The 19,842-nt window shown below is 45.1% G+C and overlaps 1 protein-coding gene across 1 annotated transcript in view; it reads left to right on the forward strand.

Moving 5' to 3' along the window:
* Positions 1–16,388: 16,388 nt before the first annotated feature.
* HCN1 (hyperpolarization activated cyclic nucleotide gated potassium channel 1) overlaps positions 16,389–19,842 on the forward strand; it is a 478,812-nt gene continuing 475,358 nt past the window's right edge. The window contains exons 1-2 of the mRNA XM_088469496.1: positions 16,389–16,446; positions 18,515–19,165. Coding sequence (XP_088325622.1) covers positions 18,822–19,165 — 344 coding nt within the window. The 5' untranslated portion in view covers positions 16,389–16,446; positions 18,515–18,821. The remainder of the gene's footprint in view (positions 16,447–18,514; positions 19,166–19,842) is intronic.

Genomic DNA, 19,842 nt, shown 5'->3' on the forward strand with positions numbered 1-19,842 from the left:
AGACACAGGGGCTGGGGAATGAAGCTGAGAGACACAGAGGCTGGGGAATGATGCTGAATGACACAGGGGCTGGGGAATGAAGCTGAGAGACACAAGGGCTGGGGAATGAAGCTGAGAGACACAGGGGCTGGGGAATGAAGCTGAGAGACACAGGGGCTGGGGAATGAAGCTGAGAGACACAAGGGCTGGGGAATGAAGCTGAGAGACACGGGCTGGGGAATGATGCTGAGAGACACGGGCTGGGGAATGATGCTGAGAGACACAGGGGCTGGGGAATGAAGCTGAGAGACACAGAGGCTGGGGAATGATGCTGAATGACACAGGGGCTGGGGAATGAAGCTGAGAGACACAGGGGCTGGGGAATGAAGCTGAGAGACACAGGGGCTGGGGAATGATGCTGAATGACACAGGGGCTGGGGAATGAAGCTGAGAGACACAGGGTGGGGAATGAAGCTGAGAGACAGGGGCTGGGGAATGAAGCTGAGAGACACGGGCTGGGGAATGAAGCTGAGAGACACAGGGTGGGGAATGAAGCTGAGAGACACGGGCTGGGGAATGAAGCTGAGAGACACAGGGGCTGGGGAATGAAGCTGAGAGACACAGGGTGGGGAATGAAGCTGAGAGACACAGGGGCTGGGGAATGAAGCTGAGAGACACGGGGGCTGGGTAATGAAGCTGAGAGACACGGGGGCTGGGGAATGAATCTGAGAGACACAGGGTGGGGAATGAATCTGAGAGACACAGGGTGGGGAGTGAGGCTGAGAGACACATGATGGGGAGTGAGGCTGAGAGACACATGGTGGAGTATGAGGGTGAGAGGCATGGGGGGTGAAGAAGCTGAGAGACATAGAGTGGAAATGAGGCTGATAGACACAGTGGAGCAGATGAAGCTGAGAGACGGATGGGGGAGATAATGATGCTGAAAGACACAGGGGAGATGAGTGGATGGCTGGAGATGGAGAGACACCAGGGGATGAGACTGGAGACAGGGTTGGTGCTGGAGCAACACAGGCGACGATGAGGCTGGTGAGACGAGGGTTGAGGCTGAGAGACACAGTTGGGGATGAGGCTTGAGAGACACAGGGATGAACCAATGGCCAACGTCCATGTACTTAATTGGAAGGGATATGGAGCCCCAGGTATATGAATGTATCAGACACCAAGATTTCTGTGCCGGCCCTGCTGCTGTGTATTTAGCCCTGAAGCAGGCCATACAGTATGTCCTCTAGCCACATGCATTATTGCATTTTGGTTTTGGGATCTGCCCCCACAAAATATGTCTATTCTATCAGTTTTTGCTGGTTTAACTGAAAAAGTTCTTTTGAGTCAAAAGGCACGAGTCATAAAACAGCAATTGGCTTTCGTGGTGCACTTATTACTAGTGACCCTTCCTGACCTTGACTTGCCGCTGCGAATCATCGCTTTAGAATTATTGAGATAAATTCTCCTTATTGTCTTTTTTTTCTGTAGTTCTAAAGTTTCATTAGAAGCCCTGTCCGCTGATTGCACTGGCAGCTTGTGTCGGCAGTCATTATTTGCAGGTAGGAAATATACGATGCTCTATAGTCTCTGGCTTTCTTTACATAAATCACTTACTGATTGGCTCTCTCAGTGTGGTCAATGCTTACTAGCTGATTGGTGGAGAAGAAATACACAAAGGCTTAGAGATCAGTTGGCAGCACTTGTCCACTATAACAAATGTACTTTGTACAACAATAACATAAATACAGTAATTAAGGAATGAGCAGTGTACCCCACCATCCAAACCGACAAAGATTGTATGTCCCAAATGGACTATGATGGGTTACCATTAACAAATAAGTGGGGGTTCTGATGTTGTTAATTACCCTGGCGGAAATGTATCAAACCTTAGAGAGAGATAAATTGGAGAGATAGAAAGTACCCATCAACCAGCTTTTGTCATTTTTCAAACACAGCCAGTAAAATGACAGAAGCTGATTGGCTGGTACAGACTCTCTACACTTTATCTCTCTCCAAGGTTTGATACACCTCCCCACCCCCACTTCCCTGCTCTCTACAGCCCAGGGTGTTAGGAAGAACCCCATTGTTTTTCATAGCAGGGTCGATATCTTATGGGTGTGTGTTTGTCTTTTCTGCCGAGGGCCATTTTGATATATATATAACATAATTTGCCGGCCCAATGCAGGCCACGCCCCATTCTTATGACATCATATGGGGCGGGGCCACAATCGCCGGTGATTACAGCAATGCCTGGAGCATACTCCGTCGGAGCTGTAAGGGCAGCGGTGTGACCATCTGAAGCGTCCTAAGGATGCTCCAGGCTGCACTGCTGCATAGATTCTGGCTGCAGGGTGCCCTTAAAGGCACCCTGCTAGCCAGATGAGGCTAACAGAAAAAAGCTCAGAAGGCCAGCCCAAATGATTCCGCTGGCCTTATTATACGGCCCCCGGGCCTGAGGTTCCCCATCCCTGGTCTATAGCCACAGACCCCCACACTGGTGGTCTCCCTGTTGTAGTGGAAAAAGCCTAGGATGTCTAAAACTGCGGCAGAATGAGAATTTTTAAAAGAATGCTATTACTCATTTATCTCTTACACCGGGCACTATACATAGAGGCTGTTTTATTTCCACTGGCACTGTGAGCAATCTAATAGTAAACACCACACAGGTAAAAGGGGCACATAAAAATAAAAAAATAAAAACAGTTGCATTAAATGTATTGAAACCAAAAATAAGATGAATATCCAGCAATAATTTAGAACAAAAATAGAAAACTCTGTTTCATTGAAAGGGGTGATAAAAATGTAGAAGGTTGGACTTTTGCACCTCACTGAACAACAACACACAGTTTTAGTAGGCCGTGCTAGCTCCTGAGGGAAAAGGGAAGGTGTACAACAGGAAGTGCTCTGGGTGGGCGACTGAGGCGCAGAAATGCATAACCTAGGTGTACTCACTAACATTTCTGTTATCTTTAATTGCATTTGGGACAGATAATTTATGTACTTGCCTACACTTCCGGAAGTCGCCGGAGGCTCCCGATTTTTCGGTTAACACCTTGCACCCCCTGGAAGTGTAGGCAGATCTCCTGCATCCTGTCCACTTCCTAGTGAAGCGAGCAGCATGGGGAGATTTAATAAATTTAATTTGCAGGTCCGCGAGCAGGGGGTGGGGCTAAACGGCGCGATATGTGTCATTTAGCCTCATCCCCTCCTCGCGGGTTCGCAAATCGCTGACTTTTCTGGGAAATGGGCGGGACCTAATCTCGTCATCAGTCCGGACCCGCCCCCTGAACCAGCCTCCTGCGGCAGCTCTCGGTGCTACTCCCGGATTTAATATGTACAGTATAAGGTCGGTAAGTATGAGATGTGGCCTTGCCTGCAGCTACAGCCAGTGGCAGCCATCTTTGACACTGTATGGTTACTTATACCTCTGCATTTTCTTAGCTTTCTCTTCCTTTGAGCACAGCATTCTGCCGGAATGTAGAATTGAAAAACTGAAATTACTTTTTCTATGGATGTTTTAAGAGAAGTATTGAGACAAGTGTGCACAGAGACCGGGTAATAAAACAAAGCCCAAGATCAATAATTTCAATAAGCTCAGGCACCGAGGAGGGAGGGTTAGGGTAGGGAGAGGGGGAGGGTTAGGATACCTACCGACAGGTGTTGGTATCCTAACCCTGTTGGGTTGCCAGCGTCGGGATTTTGACCGCCGGGATCCTGACGGCCGGCATCCCGTACCAGCCATCTGAGTAAGTCAGGGACTGACAAAACTTAAGTGCTGGAAAAGCATAGGCTTAATTTACCTGGTTTTATTTTGTTTAACCCTTGCATTAGTCATTTCCATCAGTGCAAAAATTCAGTAGTGAGCTGGTTGCACTATATTATCAATCCCGTGACTCAGTGATGTGGTGTCACTATGTGCCAACCATCAGGCCAGGGAGGTGACAGTCTAGATAATTATGCCTGTTTTACCTCATGCAGTAATTCCAGGAGCAGACACAATATACACCGAAATCCAGCATAGACAAATATAACACTCTCTCTGTCAGGTTTGCTAATCTCACTGATATTTCCATGCCTCATACTGGACATATTTTCATCCTGCCGTGAAAACACATAATGATGGCACATTCACAAGCCTAATGGTGGGTACACACTATACAGATATATCTGCAGATGATGGTTGTTCGTACACACTGAACAACCATCATCTGTGTCTGCCTGCAGGTCCCGGCAACCAGGGGACATGTCGAGGGTGTGTACCAGCGGGTGGGGAGCATGTCCCGTCCCCCTCCTCACGGCTGCCGCTGTGTGTGTACGGGTGACCTGCCGACCGCCCGTAGGCACCTGCCGATGGACAAATATGTCTGCAGACATATCTGTCCATCGGCTGTGCAGCACAGCCAATGCGATATGTCGGTGAACGCCGGCGGTCACCGACTTATCGCGGGTACACACTGCCCGACGGGCAGCAGATACATTGGCCAATCAATTGATCGGCCAATGTATCGGTCAGTGTGTACCCAGCTTAATAGTGCATGTGTTCAAGAATCCATCGTTATTAAAGATATAGAGGTATATTTACTAAGCAGCATTAGGAGACAGAGCGAAAAGTGATAAGGTGCCAGCCAATCAGCTCCCAACTGCCATCTCACAGGCTGTGTTCGAAAAATGACAGTTGGGAGCTGATTGGCTGGGACCTTATCACTGTTCACTCTGTCTCCTAACACTGCTTAGTAAATAGACCCCATACTTTTATATGTGCAGGCCCTATATTCCAAAACAAGCGTGAAAGAAGTGTGAAAAACACTGATCTACTTATTGTATTTTGCAAACTTCATCTGTAACCGCCATTACAGCAAACAGGGGTAAATCCTTCTGCCTGACTTCATAATCAAAATGGCAGCTAATCCACTTGTGCCAGAGATAAGTGTGATAAGAATACTAGAGAAGCACTTAATCACTTTGTTCACCTTTGACATTTAGCTTAGGCAGTAAGCGTGAGCTCCGCATACAACAGTCTGGCCGGCAGCCACCTCAATCTCAGCAGGGACAGGACTGTAAGGAGATATAGATAACAGGGAGGTGACGATGATGTACAAAATTTAGTGAATGAATGTAAAGACCAAAAATACTATATAAAAAAAAAAAAAAAGCTAGTTGCCATTTACGTCCTATTTACAAATCAGTTTGGCAATTGCTCATTCTTCATGTAAATAAATAATTGCAAATTCTCCATAGCCCAAGTTTCTTCTACGGGCCGCATCTGTCAACATTTCCGTGTAGCGACAATGATTTTCTAGTGAGGGTGACTAGAGACATCTGGAAACATGGTATCTGGGAAACGGTCCAGAGACTAAATTGGCCTACATAGCAGTCTATACCAGTGTCACACTTACTATCTAAAGCAAAAGAAAGAATGCTAAATTATCAAGAGAAAGGTTTTCACAGGGAGTTGGCAGGATTTTCCGCCAGCGGTTCCTATTACTCTGCAGAACAAAACCCCACAAAATTCCATTTTTGCTGCATGTACAGTACGTGCTGGTGTGTGCCATCGTCCTACATTCTCCCTCAGTAGGAACAATATTGTCAGGGTGATTATGATCTTGCAGCCTGGCGGTAGTCTAGTAGATTGACAGCTTATTGCAGGAAACTGAGCAAAGGCATGCACACGGGGGGGTGCCTGGTGGGCACAGGCACACCCTAATGTCAGACACCCACCTCACACATGCCTGCAGTGATTGCCGCGCGGCGCCCGGTCACGACTGATTACTGACCGGGCTAAACATGGGCACAGTTGCTCCGCCTCCCAGTGCCTTCTGACTCTCAGTATGTGTGCGATGTGACGTGATGACGTCATTCCATGCACCTGCCGCCCACCAGCCCGCTCTGTCTCTCCTCCTGTGCTAGGCTATGAGGAGGTGGAGGATTACAAATCCTTCAATTGCGGCGCACTGGCACTTACTTGGCACTGGCAGGCGGCAGGCATTGACTCAGGCAGCAGCTATCAGCGTATCAGAAGTACTGTGCGCTGTCTCAGGCTCTCAGTGTGTGAGTGACTTCTGTTAGTAAACTGCTGCTATGTACTATGGGCCTGATTCAGACCCGTTCTCTAGGCTGCGTTCGCATGTAGCCTACCGATGTTTGCAATCTGCGCGTGCATATAAGACGCAGTGCACGAACTAGTCCATGAGATCGCGAAGCACTCGCACCCTGCACACAGATGCCTCGCTAGAATGAGTGACAGGACGAGCCGTTTGTGGGTGGTGCTAGGGGTTGGACGATGGCAACGGGGATGCGGTAGTGCAAATGCAGGCGTGTCCGTGCATCCTAATGTCGTTTCAGGGACGTACATAATTAACACGCAGCGTCAGCATACACGTCACATGTCTGAATTACACACAGCAGTACTCGCAGTGCTTGCGGTAGGGTATGGTCAGCCACAAGTGCTGCGTATGGATCCGATGTTGATCGATGTTACCGATTGTTTCATACACTTCCTGGAAACGATGTGTATTACTAAGGGAAAGTGGGCGTCTTATGACAGGCTGGTGGGCATCTAAATACACACCGCGATCACACGGCAAGACATAGTGGGCGTGCTAATGTCTTCCCTTGCGATCGCGGGATTTGCATACTTTGGCAGCTGACGGCTGCGTGCGAACGCATCTAGCGAGTGGGTCTGAATCAGGCCCTATGTCCCAAAAGCGCCTTGATTCACTCATATTGTTGTACATTGAGCAAGAATTGGCTTTGTCAGTATATTGCAATAATGTGATGAGGAATCAATGATGTGATTGAGGAAACTATGTCATTGACAGCTGGTGAGCGATGTCTTATCTTTAGAACAAGGAAGATGAAAAAACAAGGAATACAAGGACCACAATAACTGCAGTGGTTCTCCCCTGAACTGCAATCCTGAAGTTTGTATGTTAAAAATCAGCAAAGCCTACTTCTCAGACTTCAGCATTACTGCACATTCACTCTGTGATTTCAACAAAGTGTAAGAAAGTACCTGAGATGAAGATGGAAAGCTTATACACATCTGTTGCAATAGAAGAGAGCAGTAGCCGCTTGCAAGGTCATGGGTACAAGATGTGGAATAATGTGGGAATATTGGCCCTGATTCAGAGCCGGACGCTCTGACCAGAGCACTCGCTCTGAATCAGGGCCCACCTCCATTAATATGGAGCGTCCTCCTGGACGCTCGTATAGCTGTGGGTCACCACCCACAGCATATACGAGCGTGCAGGATGATAGTCGCGATGGTCTTGACCATCGCGACCATCGAAACTGCGAGCAAAAGCCTGCGGTTGAGTTTTTCAACCGCAAGCCCTGGAGTGATTTTGGCTCTATCAGAGCCAAAATCACTCCCACTGACATCACTAGTGATGTCAGTGGGGCTGGCTTCAGACGGTAGGCGTTCCCTTGGGAACGCCTCCGTCTGGCAGTCAGTCAACATCGACAGCACGCCCCCTTTGATGAGACACTCCGAGCGAAGGAAAGTCTTTCGCTCGTTGCGTCTCACGCATGCGCACGACAGCGCTCCCTCCGTTGTGCGCATGCGCAGTGCGGACCATCGACCCACTTGCGAGCGGACAGCCGCTCGCGAGTGGGTCTGAATAAGGGCCATTGTGTGGGACATGACATTGAATGATTGGGTTTAATTATGATAAGAAGTGAATTGATGACTGTAAGGTAATGCTAGACTTGCACCCTGACTGGGTCTAGACACCCCCATAAGCAGAGCTAGAAATGTTTTTCCGGTGGTGCACACTCTATTGTCATATGCTGCGCACGCCTATGTAACTGAGGATTGCATGTAAATTAGTGTTTATATCACTGAACTGTGTATTGTCTTGGTAACGGCATGTAGTCAAACTGTTTACATTCAGAATCTCAACACCAGAATGTCGATATGATCTGAATGTCAACATGGCTGTTATGTCGACAATCACAGCGTCGACACTGACGCAATATCCCATCGACGTAACGACGACATTGTCATAATGGAAACACAGTGATGTCGACAATATTTGGTTTAGTGGTTTGAAATTTGTGTTTCCCCATTTACGTTTACGGTTCTAAGCTTGCATTAGACAAGTAAAATATCACAATGTTAGCTTGAGTGTGAGTGTATGGTAACAAATCTATTATACTGTATAATGCCCTAAGATGTCTCATATGGATCATGCACCGTGAAAGCCAATGAGCGCGCTCAACAGTTTCCGGCTCTCAATATAGTGACGGGACAGCATGGACAGACCAGCTGAAGAGACCATTCATTGCACCAGGAATTGGGTATGTATTACAGCAGGGACAAGGGCGTATTTAGGGATTAGACCGACCGTAGGTACGATATTAATGGTCGCACCCCACCCCTAAATTGTATTATTTTTATTTCTGGCTCTCTCTTATTTTGGAATGCGGTCAATATCCCGGCACATGGGATGCCGGTGCTTAGTATACCAGCGCCGGCAACCGACACCTGTCAGAATCCCAGCACTGGTATTCTGTCCACCAGCATCCCGACCACCGGCATCCGGAAGGTAAGTAGCGGGGTTAGGGGGAGGGTTAGGCACTAGGGGGAGGGTTAGGGTTAGACACTAAGGGGGGAGGGTTACATTTATGGTGCGGGGAGGGGGAAGTGAGGTTTAGGCACTGTCCCTGTTGGGATTTTGACCGCCGGGATCCTTCACGCAGGAATCTCGTACCCAATCCTTATTTTTATATCTGGCTATTTATATGAAGACCTCATTTGTTGTTTTCTAGTATAATATAATCATGAAACAATGAATCATATGGTAAGTGCACTAGTGGCGATCAGACATTTCTCTTATGGTCACTGACAATAATAAAACAAGCCGTTCACGGTAACAGTGCGGATGCCCGAAAATTCCCAGCAACTACAAAATATTTCTACAGGACCGTACTGTAGGCCATCTTGATTGGCGTGTGGACAGGTCATGTATCCCAATGCTTCTACAGCCAAGTCATCATCCAAATGCCAGTCAGACAATCCTGGCACTTGCCAGGCACATCTGCTAATTAGCTGGAGCCCAGGCCCCAGCGCATGCTGATTGGTCTATCCATTTTCCAGTAACTGCTAAATATTTCCACTGTACCGTACCATGTCCTACCCATCCACATTCCCCTGAAGATGGAGTAGCAAATATTCTGTAGTTACTGGCAATGAAGACAGTACCAAAAAATAAGCATCTGAGTACCGCCCCCAGCAATTGGCGCCCCTAGGCACGTGCCTCACGGGAAGTTCTCTACTGAGCAGGGAGTGACGGTGCAGACGGAGGTGACCAGGCAAATGCCAGGTCCAATTTACTAGAAAAATATATTTCAAAAGAAAACACGAATAGGCAATTTAAATGAATATACCTGAAATGTAGCAAATAAGACCCTGCTCAATATAAAGCTAAAAGAAAATAAAGAATTAATCATATACACATCTAAAAGCACCCTAAACCCCCAAACTGCTATGTCATAAGCAACAACCAGGTTACTGTTGCTATTTATGTATTTACAGTATTTAATAACATATATATACATGGTGCTATATATATATATATATATATATATATATATAGCACCAACATATTCCATGGCTAGTACAAAAATGTTAGGAAGGAACATTGCTTACAAGAGTACATATTATTCAGAGACAGGGGTCTATGTACTAAGCCTTGGAGAGAGATAAAGTGGACAGAGATAAAGTACCAACCAATCAGCTCCTGTCATTTTTCAAGCACAGACTGTAAAGTGACAGTTAGGAGCTGATTGGTTGGTACTTTGTCTCTCTCCAAGGCGTTAGTACATCTGCCCCACAGTAATAGAGGTTGGGGCTATTAATCAATAGAAGTGGGTTAAAAAGTATGAGTAAATAATTACAAAATGCTAAATAAAGTATCACATAAAAAAGAATGTGAAAATAAAAAGAAAATGGAGAAGGCGAGAAAGAATAAAATGCCCTGCTGTGGATATTATTGTTATTTATTTATATAGCATCAATCACATTACGCAGCACTATAGAGAGAATATATAAAGTAATCCTTCACACCCGTCCATGCAGCAATGACGCCCATCCATTTTTGTCAGAAGCAAATTACCCTAGCAGTGAGTTTTCTGTCTATAGAAAGAAACCCAAGCACATGAAGAATACCCAAACCCATGGGAACATACAAACTCCACACCAACAATGACATGGTTGAAATTGGACCCATGACCCTAGCGCTGTGTGAAGCAGCAATGTTAACCACTGTGTATATGTTATATATGCCTGGTACGGCTGAGCTCACCATCAGAATATGATATATGGTATATAGATTGCATCTTACAAACATCGTCTATCATATTTTGATAAATGTGCATTGTCTATAGTAACCTCCGGTCGCACAATTTCTCTGCTGGCGTATTCATGTTATGCGCATCTCATTCTTCCATCTTTCCCATACATATGCGAGTATACAGTATGTACTACCGGAGCATTCGTTTATTGTAAGGAAAGGTGCACCATAATTGGCTTGAATTGCTGAGGACTTCCTGCAATACTCTGTATGTCTATAGAATATGTTTGCAGCAATGCTTACACAAAGCATGATGTATATATAGTACCACAGGCAACACCCCAGGCACATTTGCTAAAGCAGACTGGTCATTATGTTGGAATCCAAGATGTCATGTCACTGCCGGTGACACAGATAGATCACTGTGCAACCTTAATAATCAGCATTTCTACTGTGAGTGTCATACAAAGAAAAATGCTGCACACTGCATCTACACTACCAGAAATGGGCCATTGCTCGCAGGCCTGACACCATTAGTCATTCAGTGCTAGGTTTTGGGCAGCTCACATCAGAGATCATGTCAGACCAGTAGAATTGTTGTCTGTGAAGTGAAGGTCAAAGGGAACCAAAGCAAGTTTCTGTTTTATATTCACTAGAAAGTATTTCCCCCCCAGGGAAAACAAGCTGCTGCCAGAGCACCTAAAATCACTGTGCACAGCTTCTAGGTTTAGCATGGATATCCTTAAAATCTGGATTTCTAGCAGGCCTTGAGGGGTGAGCATTAACCCCAGGCAAACGTTCCTGCGTGACTGGTTCATACAGCACATGTTGCAAGTATCCTTGTGTATCAATGCCTGTTTCCCTTTAGATTGTAAGCTTGCGAGCAGGGCCCTCGTACCACTTTGTCTGTCTGTGTTATCACCCTGTCTTGTTTTATTACTGTATTACTGTTTTCTTACTGTTTTGTTCCCAATTGTAAAGCTCAACAGAATATGTTTGTGCTATATACTGTATGTAACTGTTAATAAATAATTATTCGATCTTTTATTTGTTAGATGATACAAGTTGTGCGCTGCACCATACATGAGGTCGACATAAAAAAATACAGTAAACAGGATAAATGTAATGCACAACAGTAAAAAAAGCACAATCATACCCCTTTTACACCGGAGCTAAAACCCGGGTTATTGCAGGGTTAACCCGGGCAGCTCCTTGGTGTAAAAGGGAAGAGGGTTGGATCGCCGGGTCGAGTGACCCGGCAATCCAACCCAGGTAAATAGCAGGGAGTAACCCGTGAAACCCTGCTGTGTGTACGGGGCACTCTGGGTCTTGATGACCTGGAGTGAGCCGCATGCCGGCCGATTGGTCAGGCTTCAGTGGCGCTTGGAGATGACGTCATCTCCAAGCGTTCACTTTCACGCCGGAAAAGCCAGGTCTATGCAGATCCGACTGCGGTGTGAGCCGGCTAAATTCCGGGTCTGATCCAGATAGGAACCCTGTTCCAACTCCGGGTAAGACCCGGAATTTTGGTGGAAAAGGGGTATTAGAGACTTTGCAGTAAAACCACAGACAGGGAATGACAAGTACCGTATGTTCGTGTTAAACCGCTCTCGTGTTAAAGTTTGTTTTTTTCCATTGCGCTACATTTTTGATGGGTGCAGAGCTTATGCTGTTACTTGGAACGAACAAATAGGCGCCGTGCACACTACTGATGCCAGTGATGACTCATGTCTATGCACCAATTGCTGAGACAGTGACCACAAATGGCTGGGTCGTTGGGTCAGTCATTTGTTAGAGGGACTAGCACAGGTGGCACCAAAACAATATAACTGCTACACTGAGATGGAGCACATCCACTAGCAGACACTGAAACGACTGCACGATTACGATATTGTAATCGTGCAGTCGTTTCACAGTCTGTGCTGTGCCTACACTGAACGATCAGTCGTTCAGTGTAGGCACATCAATCATCCCCTACCATGCTCAACCTGACGTTATCATCAGGATGACCAGCATATTCGGGTGATGATTGATGTCGGAAACGACCAGCGGGAGCACACATCGCTGGTCATTTTCGACATTATTTTGCACGATTCATGAGCGATTGAACAAAAAAGATATCGTTCAATTGCTCATAGAAATCGGCAAGTCGATGTGCGCCCTTAGATTTATGTTGATGGTGATAATAAGAGCTGAGGAAATTGGCCGAAGAGTGACTAGAGTTAGGATACTGGGTCCATAACATATTGAAAGGGTATTAGCAGAGTTGGAGCTCTTAACTGTACTCTGAACACTGGGAGTACTGAAGGTGCGTGCTGGATTGGTGAAGTGCACTGCAAAAATGCTGGTGGCGGTTAGTCCACATGTGAATAGCTTACCAAGTTATTAGGTCTTTTAACCAGGCAAAAATGACGGTGGCTTTAGGCACAGGGATTAAGCAGATACAAGGACATGTAGAACTGATGGTACAAGTAGTGCAGGGAAAGGAACGAGTGGGAAATGGGCCCTGTCCAAGAGCTTACATTCTACTATAACACGAGTTCTCAAACTCTGTCCTCAGGACCACAAACAATGCATGTTAACAATTATCTCCACCTGCAGATCTTTTAAATTGTGTCAGTGAGTAATGAATATACCTGTGCACCTGCTAGGTGACCTGGAAAACATGAACTGTGTGGGTTCCTGAGGACCGAGTTTGAGAACCACTGTACTATAACAACACATTGCACTGTGCTATACTGTAATGTGCCAGCTCAGAGGACATGTAAAAATCGGACTGTTGTGCTCTTCCAAACGGGCTCTGTGGGCACCTACCCCAAAAATGTGCCATCGACCCCTCCAAATTCATTAAAATATTTCGGCCACAATATTTAACCTTGTCTTTTCACTTGGGCAAAGAATCAGGTGCCTTATGAAATCTACCCTACATTTTGCAAGGAATGCCATTGCCCAGCAAACTCTTGCTGTCAGAAGGAAAATGTTACTCCCCCAGCAGTCGTAAACAATACCTGCAGCAGAAAAAAATAAACACAATAAAAAAAAATAGTTACCTGACTTTCAAAAAAAGAAAAGAAACTTCATATTGTGTGTGCCTCCACATTATTCAGCTTCTGCAATGGTCTTTATTGTGCTGATGGTGGTTTTTGAACTGATAAGTCAAAATAAAAACCTGATTCCTTCACCTCACCAGTCTGACTGATATTTCCTATACGTTTATTTTAGTTAGGGTAAATAAAATATTTCCTAAGATTGCTACCATATTGCTGTTTAAAGCAGAATCACTAGGTTTAAAAAAAACTAATCACCCCACCAACCACTCACTAAAGCCCCAGAGGCTGCGCCATGGGGAAACGTTCCTCCAAGCATTCAACCATTCACCTTGCAGCACAGGCCAAATAGTAGCTGCGTGACCCTGTGGAAGGGGGGTGTGACCGTGCTGACCAATAATAAGCAGCAAGAACGGTGACTGCAGCTTTCTATTGGTCCTCCCAATCACACCCATCTCAGCTGCTATTTAAAGTTAACTACAAACATTTTCGTGGGTGTGATGCTGTATGAAAAAAACAACTGTGGACCCCTCTGGAAAACTGTTTTATTATTCAGCTCCAGGGGCTTCACTAAGGGAAATCAGCAGGCTAGTGAAAGCTGAGTAATGAATAGTGCTACCTACACACTATACAATTATTGGGCCGATTTGCCAATAATCGGTTGATCGACCTAATTTGTTGTATAGTGTGTACTGTATGAACGATCGTTTCAGCGTTTCACCGATAAAATGGTAAGAAAACATCCATAAACGCCTTCCTTGGATTATCTGATCTGCCGATCAAGAACGAAAATCTCGGCCTCAAATTCCCGATATCGAGCAGTGTGTGTGCACTCTCCATAATCTGCCCATATTCCCTATGTCCTCCTGTCACTACGTCATCATCCTTGTGGGGGGACAGATGCAATGTCAGTGTGGTGTGGTGAAAAATCACTAGCTTCTATGGAAAAATTGCTTAATGTGTAGCACAGATATTGGGGTAGGCAATTTGCTGAAAAACCGTCCCGTTTCTCATTTCCGATGAAAAAAATCTGACAGTGTGTAGCTAGCTTTAGTGCCTGATTCTGAGTCGCGCGGAATACACACGCAATGTTCACACAGCTGAGTGATCATTTGCAACTGCGCTTGCACATAAAGTTCTGAAAACCCTCGCGCTGCATGCGTTACAGAGTATACGCAGTTACGCACAAAGGTGCTGCGATCCGGACAGACGGAAATGTGGCGGAAAAGTGAAGAGCGGGACTGGGAGGTGGCTACTAGTGCACGCAAAAATGATTTGTTCCATGGGCGTGTGATGGAAGTGTCACAGACATGTTAATGCAAACGGCTGCATTTTTTTTTTTTAAGCCTATCTTTTGGCAATGTGGTTATATATTTCCATAGACACAAGATGGGAGATTTGTAGCTACCATATTACAGAGGTTTTTTAAGTTTTAATAAGTCCTAATAGCAAATGAGTATTTCGCAAACAAAACATATGGTTAAAAACATGGGTATAAGTGTATGTGGTGCATGTCTAGCGCAGAGGTTCCCAAACTTGGTCCTCAAGGCACCCTAAAGCTGGCCACACATCTAAAGATTATCTGTCCAACCAGCCAGCTAGTTGATTGGTTGGAATGAAAATCTGGTAAGGAATACAACCAGCAATTTGCTCCCAAATGCTGGAAACTGGACCAAAACTGTTGTTTGAACAAATTGTTTAGATCAAACATTTAACAAACTTGTCTGAACGACCATTTTCATCTGTTTTCTGTCATTTAGGAGCAAATTGCTGACCACCAGTTACTCCCATACGTTACCAGATTTTCATTCCAACCAATCAACAAGTTGGCTGGTTGGATGCAAGTTGGTCTAGTGTGTGGCCAGCTTAACAGTCCAGGTTTTAAGGCTAATCATTCTTGACCACAGATTAGTACCTCAGTCAATTTGATTTAACCATCTGTGCTCAACCATGGATAACTCTAAAACCTGAACTGTTGGGGTGCCTCGAGAACTGCCTTTGGGAACCTCTGGTCTAGCGCACAGATTCTCAAACTCGGTCCTCAGGACCCCAAACAGTGCATGTTTTCCAGGTCTCCTCACAGAATCACAAGTGAAACAATTATCTCCACCTGTGGATCTTTCAAAATTAGTCAGTGAGTAATGAATACACCTGTGCACCTGCTGGGTGACCTGGAAAACATGACCTGTGTGGGGTCCTGAGGACAGAGTTTGAGAGCCACTGGTCTAGTGTAATCCAGGCGCACACACTACTTTGCAGGCAAATGTTACAATGCATATGACTTAACATATGGGCAGAAATATACCAATTTAAACACGGAGGGTTTTTTGCGTAACTTGCATCCATCTCAGCAACGCGTCCTATGCAGTTATCCAGCATGTGGTGTACTTTGGGATACATATGAAGTATGAACAGTCGAGTTTGATGTACATAGTACTTTTATACAGCTGTTTTTATGAAAGAGATATTTACTTTTATGACGCAATAAGAAAAATATTTGCATCATATTAAACATGAGGCATATTAAACCTAATATGCTGTGCTTTATACTGTAAGTAACTGTTAATAAAAGTAATAATAGTCACATAGAGGTAAAGCATGGCACATTAACTAGACTTTATACTGTAACATGTTAGAGTAAATTTTGCACTGTTGATTAAGTCATGAGAATCACACTGTGAATATAATTGTAAGTTGTCAGGACTACTAAATGACTTGTACATACAGATAAACAACATTTTGAAAAGCAGCTACACGGAATATTCGCCTCATTTTACATTTGGTAGTGAACGTTTCCTCATAAGAATTCCCAGCTCTTCCCAAACCACACCGTGACCACACCAGCAGAATGAGTTGGCGCCCATCTCCCCAGATCTATTCATCGATTATCAGTTTTGGAAATGTATTATATCAATTGAATAAGTACAGATCCTCCAACATGACCCCTTCCGTCAGGTACAAAGTGCTCTGCTCCTGGACTTCCCTCCTGCAGTAATGTATGATTGTAGTCACCTGTGTTGAACTAGTTAATGGATGAGAAGGATGTTTCAACACAGGTGTCTGCAATCATAAATCCAGGAGCAGAGCATTTTGTACCTGATGGAACGGATCATGTTGGAGGGTCTGTAAGTAATCCCTATTCCAGAACATGTCCAGAGCTGAAAATCCATTCCTCTGATATGTTTTACCCACAGCCCTGACAATCACTGGACAGAACTGTAGAAATATCTGCATTTCACATCTCCGCAGACCAAATGGATTTGATTTAACCCTTTCAGTCCCAGCGAATTATACACCCAATAACACTCTGACACTGCAGAAGCATTCCAGTCCTCACACAATCACAAACCCCAACTGATAGCCAATAACAGCTGGCCTCTCACACCTCTCCAGCTTGTAGACAGTATTAGCAGCACTGTGATTGGCATGTATAATAGAGCTAAGCAGTGGGATGTGACAACGTGAATCAGAGAGTGCCCCAGCAGGTACAAGAAGCAGGCAATACACAGTATTGTCTGTGCACGACCACATTGCATACTTGTAAAGAAAGCTGGGCTTCTGTTGTCTATAGCTGGAACACAATAATGTTCTTTTTATCATGGCATGGAGCAGAACACTTGCAGTGAGCTGTATAAACCCCCCTAATACATTTTCTACTGCACAGTATTTATCAGCACCAGCTAATAAACCAGCAGCCAATGGGAGGATGTGTTGCATTGCCAGTTGCCAATGTAATGTATATTACCATTCGCCCACCACCTACTGTTGCTACATCAAGGCTGTTAGAAGCAAATGCAAAAGGACTGCATTGAAAATGACCCTTTTATGCAACAGCCGAAACAGTCTATTGGCCTGTGTGGCTTTCACCTGCCACTAAACGACCTGTGTTTCCTACATACGCTACATGATGCATGCAACACATCAATTCATAAGGCTTCCTGCATGCATTTTATTGTTAATGTAGTCTGCAGTTTGCACCCATGGCTGACCTTGCTGCTCAGACCTTTGCAACACCGGAGCTGCTTTGTAATGCTAGGTAAATGAAGGCAATCTCGCTGCTAATTGCAGCCCTGCTAAGTACAGGCAGAGAATCCAGGCTGCTACTAATAAATTCTGCTGTCATCCTGAAGGGGGATGGGGATGAGAGGAGAGAGCACACTGAAACCTAAAATGACTCAGACAGATTCATGTATGTTGGAAATGCCAGGCAGTTACAGTATATTGCACAGGGGATCTGCATTGCGCAGTGTGGACCTTTCACATTATAATGTGCATAACCTGTTATATACACTGTTAATGTGAATTAGAGTAATGCTGCTGCCTCATATACCTTGCATGTAACATGAGGATGTACAGTATTTCCTCAGCGCCGCTTCTAAGAAGTAGCTGGAAAAGTAATAACGCTAAAGAAGTAAATGACGCTTCGGAGACTGGCAGGGCATGCTGACACTTGTAGTTCCCCCACAGCAACATGTTGCATAACTCTTATCTATAAGCACCGGTATGTTGTATAAACGTGTATTTTGTGTGTAGACATTTATCCTAAATATAGATATATATGATCTGTTTCCTTCTATAGTTCTAAGATCTTGCTAAAGTGCTACAGGTCAATAAAGCCTTGCAGGATGTGTGTGTCGTGTATAGAGATAGATGAACACATATGCATATAATTTCGTATATATATATATATATATATATATATATATATACACACAGTGTATATATAAATATTATGGCGAGGGATGGATAGTCAGATATAGACAAACCATACATGTAAATCAGATAAAAATGCCATACATGTAACTAGCTTCTTTGTCAATCGACATACTCTGCAATAAACAGCATCTTGGGTTTCCAATAAAGCACTAACAGTAGTCCATATAAAATAGGACAACTGACAAAAGTGATCACCAACTTTCAACAACACACAAGCACAACCCCCCCCCCCCCCCCCCCCCCAGCAATTATATTGATTTATTTGGCCAGTGCCCGGTGTTTCCCCTTCACAGGCTAAAGATACTGGTTTTATCATTTTCTGCTCCACCCTCACACACGATTATGTTGATAAATTTACTTCTAAGGATAGATGACACTTAGAAAAGCAGTATTAATGCAACATCAATCGAGGCCAATAACCAATATATTCTTATAATATTTTTATTGTTACTGTGTTTTTTTTTCTTAAACATACAGCAGTCCATGATGCTCAAATTTTGGGAGCCGCCGTCAGGGATAAAAGCAGCTATGTATTTTCAAGGACTGAGCTCAATGTCACCAGGTATATAGTAAGCGACTAGAAGGACGGGCAGTGACCGGCAGGGGGCAGCAGAGAGCGCTGCCAGCCTGGGCTCCAGCAGCAGCTGCAGAGGAGATAGGGCTGAGCTCCTGAAGGGCATCAGATGAGAGCAGGAGAGGTGGAAGACCACTGAGCCCAGTCTGCTGCTTCTCTACATCTCCCCCCCCTCCCCATTCCTCCTGGCTGCACCCCGATCCCCTCAGCATGGAAAGCAAATTAAACTCATCGTCTAACAGCAGGGACGAGGGCAACAACGTATTGCAGGGGAAAGCAGAGAAAAGTCTGACTGCCAGCAGTGCCAGCGTCAAGGAGCATGGTAACTCTGTCTGCTTCAAAACGGACGGCGAGGACCCCGTGGTGGGCTTTGAAGATGCGGAGGGGCCCAGCCGGCCCCATGGATTCATGCAGAGGCAGTTCAGCTCCCTGATGCAGCCGGGGGTCAATAAATTCTCCCTCCGCATGTTTGGTAGCCAAAAGGCAGTGGAGAAAGAGCAGGAAAGGGTTAAAACTGCAGGCGTTTGGATCATACATCCCTACAGTGATTTCAGGTAACCTACCTCCAGTAATCCTTACCATGCATGGCTGCTACTGGGTGGCAGATGCCACAGCAAGTAGTGTGCAGTGACTTTGTATGGGCATGAGTGCCAAGCTGTTGAATTATGCCTGTGTGTGACCGTGTATATACTGTATGTGTCTGTGTGTGGTCAGCTCCTAGCCATCTGCTATAACACAGAGAGAACTCAGCACTGCAGCAACTTTATTAGAACTTCATTCAGGCATGGAGACATCTAGCACTCTCATAGTTCAGAGAAATAATTGGAGTACATGTCCACCCTCAGTTACTCTCATATGTGTCTATTTAGTAAAGGGCATTGGGGTAAAGTATATAGTGTTACTTGCCAACGTTCGTTGGAACCTGGCAACGTTCTATAGAGGAATGTGGCAACGTTCTACTCATTAGCATGTACAGTACAGAGAGTTGGTTGACAGGTAAGGAGGGGAGGGGAGTCTCAGTGCAAACAAAAATAAAAAATAGCAGTTTCAGAGACGACCTATATGTGCAGGGAGTGATTTATAGACTCGTTGGCACCATGACCTTGAAATTAGACCATGCTTGTGTGTAAGCGTAACACAGAAGTACTATACCTATTGCTATAACTGTATAGTGTTATAATGTCAGTTATATCACCAAAATGCACAATGAGAAACTGCTAGAGAACACCAC

The sequence above is a fragment of the Taudactylus pleione genome, unplaced genomic scaffold (assembly GCF_031769625.1).
Source record: "Taudactylus pleione unplaced genomic scaffold, aTauple2 ptg000092l, whole genome shotgun sequence".
NCBI classification, from domain to species: Eukaryota; Metazoa; Chordata; class Amphibia; order Anura; family Myobatrachidae; genus Taudactylus; species Taudactylus pleione.